Raw genomic sequence first — 13,012 nt, forward strand, 5'->3', positions numbered from 1 at the left:
GCAGTCAAAGACAGCATAGAAGCATTTGGTTCAATGGGTTCTTGTAACACAAAAAAACAAGCATGTTTTCAAAGGTGGTTTATTTTAGAAGGCTTTAAAAATAGCCCAGACCACTGGTTGCAAATCATAGCAAACAAGGCAGCATATGTTGCAGAAAATACATAACATTTCCACTGTTAACTGCTAGAGGTAACGTTCAGTAAAATCCAAATTTAAGTGAATTTGCGGAGTACCGTCCATTCGCCAGAGCGAATTGTTGCCTGGCGATAGAGTGCGAATCAGTGCTAGTACCTATCTCTTTCGCTAGCGAATTGGCTCCTGTGCCCGTTAGTAAATCGGCAACACTGGCGAATTGGCGCCAGAGTTTGCCACTTAACCCTTTGTGAAATCTGCCCCTAAGAGTGTGGTGTTTACAAATTACCATCATTCAATAGCTATTAATAGCCACATAAACTCCAATGATACTGTGGTTATCATACAGCATCCCTGTGGGAGTTCTCTGCAAAATACTGATAGTCATGAGGTTCATGGGGCACAAGAGTGGATATTCAAACTAAGTACTAAGAGGACTGGAATTGTGGAATGATTTGGAGACTTTAAACATATTAAGGAGACTGGAGTGTCTCCCAATATAACTGATAATTCAAACTAAATAAGAAGAATGTGTTACCAGCCTAAAATTGGAGAACCCAGTATGAACACTGAATTCACTGGATAAATAACTCAGTAATTTGTCTTTAAGTGGATATTGTTATCAAACAAAATTTGTAAAATCACAAAGAAATCAAGAAATGTTCTTTAATACATGAACATTTTGATGGACTTAGAATGTGTGACAAGCATTTGAGTGGATACCAAAAATTCAGCAGCAGATAAAATAAAACAATACAAAACCTCCTAATATCACCAATCCAAAACATATTTTACCCATTTAAACACAGGACAGGACCATGCAGCCAATCTGTTATATATAAATTATGCTAAAGGATTTGGTGTTTTTTTTTTTACTACACCTGTTCCACGTAGCAGATTAGCACATAAAAATAGGGCATTTGAAGAAAAGGTCTGTAACTTCTTCTTCCCAAGATAGCTGTACTGAAAAATAACTTACTCTAATGTAATCTGTTGTTAATGATCAATAAAAAGAGATAAACAAACCAAGATAGCTGTTACAAATGGAACCTTTTCTGCTGGAGATTTGATTTTAAGTGGGGTATTTTATTTTGTCTGTAGTGTTCTTTTAGTGCATACCACCATATCCCTTTCATGTGTATTTTGTAGGTTATTTATTTATAGTAGGAGTAATTACAAATGCTTCATCTAATCATGAAAAAAACGTAATTTGGCGCAAATACGCCAACGTCATGACACAGCATCATTGTGCATGCACGCCAATGACATCATTGCGCCTGCTCGTCTTCGGCCATTCGCAGCTAGAGGCACCCGGCGCCTTACGGCACCCCCCTCTCAGGAGCATCCACTGGGGGCTCCCAGGGCTTTTCAGGAAAATTTTTATCAAAAAACAACTTCACCAACCGAGGGGCATGAGTGTCCTTGGCAACAACCCAACACCTCTCCTCAGGACCAAATCCCTTCCACTGAATGAGGTATTGAATGTTACCTCTAAATTTGCAAGAGTCAACAATCTCCTGGACCTCCGATTCTGGAGGAACCCTTCACTACTCAGATGCAGCCAGGTCTTAAAGTGAGATAACCAAGGCAAGAGTTCTGGGCAGGCAAGGGAACTGGAACGTGTGACTTGGATAACAGGGAAGAGCTACGTGTAGTCCAAGAAACGGGCTGGGGTCAAAACCTGGTCAGTGCAGTACACAGTCAGGATCCGGAAGAATAGTTAGTAACAAGCAAATGTTGTTTCAGGCAGCTATATGGCGGTGGTCAAGGACAGGCAGAGGTCAAGGAACAGGGAATGAGACTAGAAGTGCACCCAGGAACTATCTACATTGAACGTTTGGCAACCTGAAAAAGGAAGAGACACCTTTAAGGGGTCCGTTTACTAAAGTGCGGTAAATCTGACTTTAAGTTTCCGCATGTTATCGCTGAGAATATTTTTACGCCAGAATATTCGCAGCGACTAAGTTTACTAAACAGCGATGCGCTCAGAAGTCATTGCGATCACTTGCGGTAACTACGTTAAGGAACCAGCTTACGTTAGCGGTAATTTTAGCGAGTTGCGAATTTTCTGGCGAAAAATTACGTTTTTGCGAATATTTATGCTATAAAATAGTCTTGTTTTATGGCGGTTATTATGGCAATTTTTACTGTGACATTTATGGCCAGAAATGCATCTTCAAAACTTATAAACTTTATTGACTGATGATTATACCATCCAACAACATCACCAGAGTAACACCAATCAAACATTTATGCATCATATAAACCCTTCTGCCAATAGAATCATAGGAAATGATACCAGTCAATCTCTTTGCTTCATAGAAATGCACAGTTTAATGTAGCCAATCCCAATGAAACCAAAAAGCGTAGAGGCTGACGAATCCTTGGACTGTGATGCCACTGCCAATAATACGCCTCTGAGCTGAAACTGCTGCTGTTGTACCAGATAGAAGCAGAAGCCAAAACATCCTGTCAGCAATAGCTACAGATCTCCCTCCTGTCAGCAAAGAATGATGGGTAAAAAAAAAACATTATTATGGGATATTTCCTGCCCCTTGAGAATTTTCTGGCGGAAAAAATACTTTTACGCCACTTCATATGTGGCGGTAAAAGTTTGCGAATATTCTGGCGTTAATTTTGTCTTTAGCACATTTCGCTGTTTAGTAAACCATGCGTTAATGTGTACGTAGCGTTATTTTCAGCAAATGCGATAACTGGCGAACAATTATTCTTGCGCAAGAAAATTCGCAAATTTATATTTACCGCAGGTTAGTAAACTGGCGATAACATATTTGGCGAAAATTCTGTCTATATATTGTGCGAATATTTTTAACGCACTTTAGTAAACGGACCCCTAAATATTTGAATTTCAACCCAAATGGCACGCTGAATAAAAGGTTGTGGCATCCCCACAAGGAGAGAGGAGGGGCCTCCCACTAGACCAAAAGATACCGTTACAGTCTCAATAGCAGCGAAAATGGGAAGTAAGGGGAAGCTGCCTTAAAAGAATTTTAACAAAAAATACACAAAAAAGGCATCTGAGTTCTTTATCCTTTTTCAAATGAATCAAAAATAAACAAAAACAAAAGAAAGTAAGTGTATTGATTGTAAGAAAATACTTAGCTATTTAGTGCGGAACCACAGATGGCTAAAACGGCTCACCAATAATCATCTGGGGTCTGGGTGCATATTCCCCAGACCAACAGTGTGAGAAGATAGGATCATACTATGGAAGAGCAGCAGGTACTCACAGATCCATAGAGAAGTGTAGTAAAAGAACTGGAGACTTTGTTTTAAGCAAAGACATAGCATAGGTGATGCTATATCTTGTGTTTGCCTAAAATAAAGTCTGGCGTTCTTTTACTACACCTGTCTATGGATCTGCTCTTCCATGGTATACTGATTGTCTACAAACAACTGAATTATATGTATAATACATATCTGCAAAAATAATATATTGACTTGCTCTTTGTATTATGGTTGGAATGCAGTTTTACACTGATTTTGTCAACCTTACTGTACTTCCTTTGTGAGCAAACATTCTATTTAGTAGATTAGTACAATACACTTGTCTCAATGTTTGACTTAGAGCCCCAGTGACATTTAGTTAATTGACAACATGCAGGACTGATGTTTGTGATCTCATGTATGTGGAAGTCTGTGTAATATATGTAGGGAAGTGTTATTTGCCCTTTCCCTAACTGCATAACCCTGTGACTTTAAATCTGGATCCACCAAAAGCATGGCTGCTGCTTGCACTGCAGTGAGACAGTTTTCAGCCACAGCCTAGCCAATCAGCAAGAAGGATTTGCTTCTGACCTTGTGACCTCTCTGAAAGAAGTTTGGAGCCAAAATGAAAGTGAGGCTTAGGTTAACCAGGAAGAAGAGAAGAGGAAAGCATGGACTAATACACTGAGAGCAGCCTGCAATCTCTCCTTCTCTCTTGTGAGTGTTCCTGCTGATTTATCTGAGTAGGAAGCTAGGGATTCACCTATAGAACATTTACCCATATAGGGAATCCCATAGTCAGAGCACAGGGAGTTAGTTAACCCTTTCCAGACAGCCATCATAGTGAGTGGAACTAGTGCAGCTGCCTGAGCTATTGCTAGGGAAGTAATCCCTGTAGGATAGATAGGACTTCAGCCCTGTAGTGAGTTGCCAGCGTGTACACCGGATCTGGACTGTGGATTTCCCATCAGCCTCCGTGACACGTGCAGTGGATCCTCAGGATTTTAGGAAGCCTTTCCCTACACCAGCATTCCAAGCACAGTGTGGATTAAAGCTGCCAGACTGCTTGTCTGTATCTGCTCTGCCTCACAGGATCTTTATTCTTTCATTATCACTGGGAGTTGGTGAGACCTTCACTTTACACACCCCGGGGTGCATCAATCTAGTGTTGCAACACATACCTCTTCTATTACTACTTTGGTATATACCCTCAGACCTCTAGTGTGCACTCACCATTCTTAAAGTGACAGTGGACATTTTCATACCAAGGGTGATACTAATTATATTGTCTTATATTCATCGTATTATTGTTATTTCACTGTTCTTATTGCATTTGCATATATTGCATTTCTAATATTATATATTACTGCATATCTGCCTATTGTGTGGTTTATTGTCTGCTACAATTGGTACCAAAATCACTGCTATTGCAGTTCCCAGGGAGTTGTATGCCACCAATATCTGGTTTTAGCCCTGGGTGGAGGCACTTAACTTATCCAAACCCCGCAAATCTCCCACTTAGCGGAGGCTTGGGATCTATACTGTTAGCGCCACAGTGTGGCCCTGGATATTCCTGCCAAGAAAGGGTTACATTTTGGAGGCACTGCTGAGAGAACGATTTGTGGAATTTCAGTCACAATGTCTGCTATTACCCCAGAAGGAGTTAAAATGTGGGCTCTGCAGGATGGACTTAATTTGCCCTGTGCCTTTGCACTTGATCATATTCCCCTACAGTTACCAAATAATATGCTGGAACAGACACTGTCATCTTACCCAGGCCTGGCTGGTTCTGCTATAGTCACATCATCACTTTCACCTTTACAAGGATTGAAACAAGTGCTGTGTGTAGCTCAGTCTGAGCTTAACAGAGACAGTATACCTGCAATTATCTATCCAAATGGTATTTCTCCAAGGGGATGGCCTGTTATATATCCTGCTACTGTTCCTGCTATGCACCCACAATGCTCTTCCAGTCCCATGTCTGTACAGCCAGACTCCTGCAGCATACTTATTGAAAATGACACTTTATATATACCACCTCAATATCCTAATTTTGAGTGGCGACCTCCTCCAGCACCTCACCCATTCACTAGCCTAGACACAATTGCACCTGTATTTGCTGAAAGCATACAGAAAGTGACTGAAGCTAGTCTACGGTTATGGCAAGAGACTGTCTGGAGTGTAAAGAAGTATTTTTCTGGTACTGAACCAGTACCCAAAGGGGAAGAAGTGTTTACTGACTGGATAGAGTACATCCGCCCATTGTTAGAGGAATGGGAGGGAACTGATAAAATGAAGCAACGCAGACTAATGGAGCTAGTAAGACCCCCTGCTTTGATTTTCTTACAAGCCCATAAGACTAAACAGCCTGATTGTACTGTTCAAGATTTATTACAAGCTTTGATAACTCGCTATGAGAAATATGAGGATCTTCAACAACGTCTTGCTAAGTTTCAAGCTATGCGACAACTTAAAGGTGAGAGAGCATCTGTCTTCATTAGCAGAGTGTCTAACGAACTGAATTACCTCATATTCAAAAAGATAATTTCTGCAACTCAGGAAGTGTCTCAACTTCACAGGCAAGTAAAGTGGGGATCAGACCCCCATCACCCTGTCAATCTTGCTGTGCAAGCTTACATGAGATACAACCCAGATGCTGTAACAGGGGATCTCTTAAGAACTGCAGAGGAGGAAGAAGCCAGAATAGACTTCTATTATGCATCTTCTACCCAAGATTCAGATTTAAATCAGAAAGAGAACCCTTCAAAAGCTCCATCCCAGACTGCTCCACAGCCTGCAAAGAGCCAGCCAGCTGGAGCACCATTATTTCCTAAATTCCAGAAATTTTTCTGCGAGTATTGTCGAAAACAAGGCCATGACATCACTAAATGCCCTCGTAAGGTACAAGCTACTCCTGTGCAAAGCCAAGCTGGAGAATGTAACTCAATCAGACATAAGAAACGGAAGCCTAACCACCCAAAACCACTTGTTGGGGTAGGGCGGAAGTGCATCTTCCATCTGACTGTGAATGATGTTCCGACTACTGCATTATTTGACACTGGATCACAGATAACCATCATTGGTCGTCCTTTCTACCAGAAACATTTATCCCACCTACCCTTGACTCCAGCTGATGACATAGAGGTAGTAGGTGTGGGTGCCAAATCTGCTTGTATGGATGGAAAAGTGGAAGTTGATCTCCGAATTCCTGGGATAACTTCTGAAGATGAACCACCTCTCAAAGTGGTTGCTTATATTTGTCCTCCTGCTGCTCATAGGACATCTGCACCACTCATCGTGGGATCTAATGTGAAAGCAGTTGAAGATGCTTTTCTAAAGTTTCTGCAATTACAAGGCACCACTGATGTTTCTTCCTTCCCTGTGTCAGCAGCAGTAAAGAGACTGTGTCAAGCCTTTGTACCCGAATTTTGTCAGGGCCCTGTGTACAGACTAAACGGGCCTGCTATGGAAATTCCAGCTGGGCAAGCACGACTGATAAAGGTTACCAGATCTCTGCCTATGGAATGTGACACCCAAAGCTATTTTCTTCTGGAAACTCCACCTGAACAAGTGGCAAAGCATGGTTGGGAACTAATTCCAGAAAGAAAAGATTGGCGAGAGGGGATGCCCGAGTTTGATTGGGTTGTTCTGCAAAATCACAACCCTTGGCCTATTACAGTAAACGAATTTGATGAAGTTGGAGTGTGTTACTCGGTTCAGGAAGTTACATCTGAATCAGAAGTATGTTCTGCACATATTGAACCAAAAGATGCACCTCTTAATTTTGATTTTGGGGACTCTCCCATGCCGAAAGAAGCCAAAGAACTGCTAATTAAGGAGCTGAACTTCAGAAAAGATGTGTTCTCCACTGATGACATGGATGTTGGATGTGCCAAGAGTGCCTGTCATACCATTCGCTTAGCAGATTCTAAACCTTTCAGGGAGAGATCTAGGAAGCTGCCACCCCGAGACATTGAAGATGTGCGTACATGTCTGAAGAAGATGAAAGATCAGAATATAATCACAGATTCCAGAAGTCCTTATGCTTCCCCTATTGTGGTGGTTCGGAAAAAGGATGGATCTGTTCGTCTGTGTGTCGACTACCGTACATTAAATCGGAGAACCATACCTGACCAATACACTTTGCCCAGGATTGAAGATTCCTTGGAAGCTTTAAGTGGCAGTAAGTGGTTTACAGTGATGGATCTTAGATCTGGATACTATCAAGTACCCATGTCCCCTGAGGATCAAGAGAAAACTGCCTTCATTTGTCCTCTGGGATTTTACCAATTTACCCGAATGCCTCAAGGTATTTGCGGGGCCCCCGCCACATTCCAGAGACTTATGGAAAAAGTATTGGGAGATCTATGCCCCCGAGAGTGTCTTGTATACCTTGATGACATCATTGTGTTCGGAAGTACTCTAGAAGAGCACCATGAAAGACTCATTCGTGTGATTGACAGACTTCAAGAAGAAGGTCTAAAGTTGTCTATTGACAAATGCAAATTTGGCCGTACCTCAGTACACTATGTGGGACATATTGTGTCTGCTGAAGGCGTATCCACTGATCCTGCTAAAATAGAAGCAGTGGTGAATTGGCCACAACCAAACAACCTCACAGAGCTTAGGTCATTCCTAGGGTTTTGTGGCTATTACAGAAGATTTGTGGAGGGATATTCTAAGTTGGCAAAACCCTTACATGCCTTACTGACCCTCACCTCAACTGATGAAAAGGCTGCCAAAAGTTCCAAATTACCCTTTGGGGATAAGTGGACTGATGCCTGTACTGAAGCCTTTGCTGCTTTGAAGAAATGTCTCACAGAAGCTCCTGTGTTGGCTTATGCAGATCCTACAAAGCCCTATATCCTCCATGTGGATGCCAGCTATGATGGCTTGGGAGGAGTTCTTCATCAAGAGTACCCCGGAGGATTGCGTCCAGTGGCATATATCAGCCGAAGTTTGACTCCAAGTGAGAAAAACTATCCAGTGCACAAGTTAGAGTTTCTGGCACTTAAGTGGGCCATTGTTGACAAACTTCATGGATACCTGTATGGAGTACCATTTGAAGTAAGAACTGATAACAACCCTCTAACATATGTTCACACCACAGCCAAACTAGATGCCACAGGCCACAGATGGTTAGCAGCCTTATCCAACTATCAGTTCACACTTAAGTATAAACCAGGTCCCAAGAATGTAGAAGCCGATGCCCTATCTAGAAGACCTGGCCTACCTGCTACTTCTGAGAATGAAGAGTGGAAAGAAATTACACACTCAGGAGTAAATGCCTTTTGCCTAGCTTCTGCTGTAAACAGAAGGAAACTCAACTTCTCAGACTTAAGATTAGTGGATTCACTGGGTGCCAGACCCAATTGTGTTCCGGATGCTTTCAGCTGCCCTGCAATGCTAGGGATTGATCAGTTGCACCCTTTGAAGAAAAAGGATTTGATCAGAGCCCAGCAAGCTGACCCTATCATTGGACCCCTGAGGAAAGCTGTCCTGCAAAAAGACCAGGAGTACCTTAAGAAGTCTCTGCCTTCTGATAGCACTATCCTTTTGAGAGAATGGGAGAAGTTTCAGATAGACAATGGACTCCTGTATAGGGTACTACTATACCATGATCATCCTGATCGACGTCAATTAGTTCTTCCCAAGAGGTATAGGCAGTTTGTGCTCAGAAAACCTGCATGACAAACATGGCCATTTAGGTATCGAGAAAACCTATGGCTTGATTCAAGATAGGTTCTACTGGCCTAAAATGAGAGAAACTGTTACTGATTATTGCAGAAGATGTCTGAGATGTTTGCAAAGAAAGACATTGCCCATAAAAGCTGCACCTCTGGAGCACCTGAAAAGTTCAGGGCCCTTAGACCTTGTCTGCATGGACTTTCTCTGCATTGATCCTGATACTAAAGGTGTTGGAAACATTCTGGTAGTCACTGATCATTATACTCGCTATGCTCAAGCATTTCCTACCAAGGATCAGAAAGCTGCCACTGTTGCTAAAGTCCTTTGGGAAAAGTTCTTTATCCACTATGGATTTCCTGTCCGTCTGCACTCAGATCAAGGACGTGATTTTGAGAGTAAATTGATTAAAGAGCTTCTGCAGCTACTCAATATTAGCAAAAGCAGAACTACACCATATCATCCTCAAGGAGATGCACAACCAGAAAGATTCAACCGCACCTTGCTAAATATGCTTGGTACACTTCCTGTTAAAGAAAAAAAATTCTGGAGTCGCCATGTTAGTACCATGGTTCATGCTTACAACTGCACTCGTCATGAGACTACTGGATATTCTCCCTACTTCCTCATGTTTGGCAGAGAAGCACGACTACCAATAGATCTTTACTTTGGAGTGTCAGTAGATGGTATGGACAGTATCAATCACTCTCAGTATGTTGCTAAATTAAAGGAAGACTTGTCTAGAGCCTATCGCCTTGCTGAGGATAATGCTTCCAAAACTAATCAAGGCAACAAGAGAAGATATGATGCCAAAGTACGCCACAATGAACTTGTTCCTGGAGATAGAGTGTTACTGAGAAACCTAGGAAACCAGGCTCAGCATAAACTAGCTGATCGTTGGCGTACAGACTTTTATGTTATAGTTGATAAACTGCCTGGTATCCCTGTCTACCGCATCAAAGGTCCAAGGGGGTATCTAAAAGCCTGGCACAGAAATCATCTCTTACCCATACCTCAGGTATCTGACTCAGAGACTGAAAATCAAACAGACTCTACTGTTAGTGATGATCCCTCTGATGCTGAGAATTCACAAAATGACTTTGATGTTTCAGTAGATTCACCTGCAGCAATTCATGCCGATGATGATGAACAGCCAACAGTTGCACCTACTAACTCACATGATGACCAACCTCCATCTGCAAGGACTTTGAGCCCAGACACCCCAGACTTTGTTCCTGCTACCCATTCTGGACTGAATCAAACTCAAAATTCAGTAAACCCAGCCTCAGGACTGCCTGCTAGGGATGTGCGGAGGGGAGGAAGGATAAGGAGGCCTCCTAGTGCCCTCACCTATGATTCTCTAGGAGTACCTAGCTATACTTCTCAACCTTTTGTTGGATATGCTGTACCTTATCAAAATGCTTTGAATGTGCCTTGTGTTACTGATGTTCAATCTTTGCTAAGAGAAATGCACCAAATGATGAGTAGATTATCTTCTATGATGTCTGTTGCATACTACTAATTTAATTTCTCTTACAGCAACCATTGTGACTTGATAGATCTCAGGAGAGACTATAAGAAGTGGATGTTATTACTGTTTATAACACATTGCATATTGCTTGTTTACAATGTTTGTACCCTTGCTGGGCCAGAAGGGATTTTCCGGGGGGAGAATGTAGGGAAGTGTTATTTGCCCTTTCCCTAACTGCATAACCCTGTGACTTTAAATCTGGATCCACCAAAAGCATGGCTGCTGCTTGCACTGCAGTGAGACAGTTTTCAGCCACAGCCTAGCCAATCAGCAAGAAGGATTTGCTTCTGACCTTGTGACCTCTCTGAAAGAAGTTTGGAGCCAAAATGAAAGTGAGGCTTAGGTTAACCAGGAAGAAGAGAAGAGGAAAGCATGGACTAATACACTGAGAGCAGCCTGCAATCTCTCCTTCTCTCTTGTGAGTGTTCCTGCTGATTTATCTGAGTAGGAAGCTAGGGATTCACCTATAGAACATTTACCCATATAGGGAATCCCATAGTCAGAGCACAGGGAGTTAGTTAACCCTTTCCAGACAGCCATCATAGTGAGTGGAACTAGTGCAGCTGCCTGAGCTATTGCTAGGGAAGTAATCCCTGTAGGATAGATAGGACTTCAGCCCTGTAGTGAGTTGCCAGCGTGTACACCGGATCTGGACTGTGGATTTCCCATCAGCCTCCGTGACACGTGCAGTGGATCCTCAGGATTTTAGGAAGCCTTTCCCTACACCAGCATTCCAAGCACAGTGTGGATTAAAGCTGCCAGACTGCTTGTCTGTATCTGCTCTGCCTCACAGGATCTTTATTCTTTCATTATCACTGGGAGTTGGTGAGACCTTCACTTTACACACCCCGGGGTGCATCAATCTAGTGTTGCAACACATACCTCTTCTATTACTACTTTGGTATATACCCTCAGACCTCTAGTGTGCACTCACCATTCTTAAAGTGACAGTGGACATTTTCATACCAAGGGTGATACTAATTATATTGTCTTATATTCATCGTATTATTGTTATTTCACTGTTCTTATTGCATTTGCATATATTGCATTTCTAATATTATATATTACTGCATATCTGCCTATTGTGTGGTTTATTGTCTGCTACAATTGGTACCAAAATCACTGCTATTGCAGTTCCCAGGGAGTTGTATGCCACCAATATCTGGTTTTAGCCCTGGGTGGAGGCACTTAACTTATCCAAACCCCGCAAATCTCCCACTTAGCGGAGGCTTGGGATCTATACTGTTAGCGCCACAGTGTGGCCCTGGATATTCCTGCCAAGAAAGGGTTACATATATATGATATGCATGTGTAATGTATCTAAGCAACAGTTTCAATGATTAAATGTAATGAGAAAAAATAAATATATTTCACATTTATTTATTCCACATTTGCAGCATTGCTTCTTTCTTTATAAAAGGATTTCAGATGTTGTCATAATATAACTTACTGATTTTATGTAAGGAACTTGAGACATCTGGTCAGTGACAGGTGTATAGGGCTCCCTTGTCACTTTGCACACAGAGCCTCATTTACATTAATAGGCACAATGGTTGCATCAACACTAGGCAAAAGATAACAGGTGCAACTGTAAAATATATAGTGTTTTAGTATGAAAAATTGAGCAAATACAGTATAGCTACTACATTAGTAAATTATCTCTGATATAAGGGACCCAGCTTTAAAAATAAAATGCATATTGTAGATGTTTTGTCTTTGTTGTAAAATTGTTTTCATTATTTTATAACCTATCTGTATAATATGAGTATCCAGGAATTCATTTAGCAGTATAGGGATAGAATGGTCTATCAAAAGACCTTTTAAATTATGTTGTTCCAGTCCAGAGGACAAACTCACAAAGCAACAGTCTCAGTTTTATCAGTATATTTTTGCTGATATTCCAGTCAGTTCAGAAACATATCCCTTTCTACACAGACTTTAACCATTTTCTATGGATTTCAATCTACTAGCACTTTAATTCAGGGTCAAAATGCATACTGTATATACAGGGCATTTTGAAATAAATGGAGGAGGAACCAGATTTCTTAAAGTCAGGTGTGTAAGTCAGGACTAAAAAACAAAACAATGTTTAACCAAACAGACGCACAGAACTAAAAAACAAAACAATGTTTAACCAAACAGATGCACAACAGCAGGCAGCAAGGATTCAGTGCACCAGGCAGGAGTCACAATGGGCAACAAATAGGTAGGAATTACAAATAATTTATATGCTACTGCAGGGGTTCACAACCACCGGGTCCATGGGCTGTGCTGAATCGGGCCTCCTCTGGTCTTGGCTGCAGTCTACAATAGCTGCAGAAACAATTAAAAAAAACCCAGTTACGTGCAATCTCAGCTCCCTGATGCACCATCACTATGACAACAGCTGTGCAAAGTCCCGGAAACTACTGATCACAACAAGGAAAAAAATACTGT

General features: G+C 41.7%; 1 protein-coding gene across 1 annotated transcript; it reads left to right on the top strand.

The window, feature by feature from the left end:
• The first annotated feature begins 5,308 nt into the window (after positions 1–5,308).
• Positions 5,309–10,611, top strand: LOC108701294. The gene is given in 2 exon segments (XM_018235713.2): positions 5,309–9,042; positions 9,044–10,611. Coding segments are annotated over 2 exon segments (5,256 nt in total). The 5' UTR covers positions 5,309–5,310; the 3' UTR covers positions 10,568–10,611.
• Positions 10,612–13,012: the final 2,401 nt, after the last annotated feature.

This window comes from Xenopus laevis, chromosome 2S (genome assembly GCF_017654675.1).
Source record: "Xenopus laevis strain J_2021 chromosome 2S, Xenopus_laevis_v10.1, whole genome shotgun sequence".
Classification (NCBI taxonomy): Eukaryota; Metazoa; Chordata; class Amphibia; order Anura; family Pipidae; genus Xenopus; species Xenopus laevis.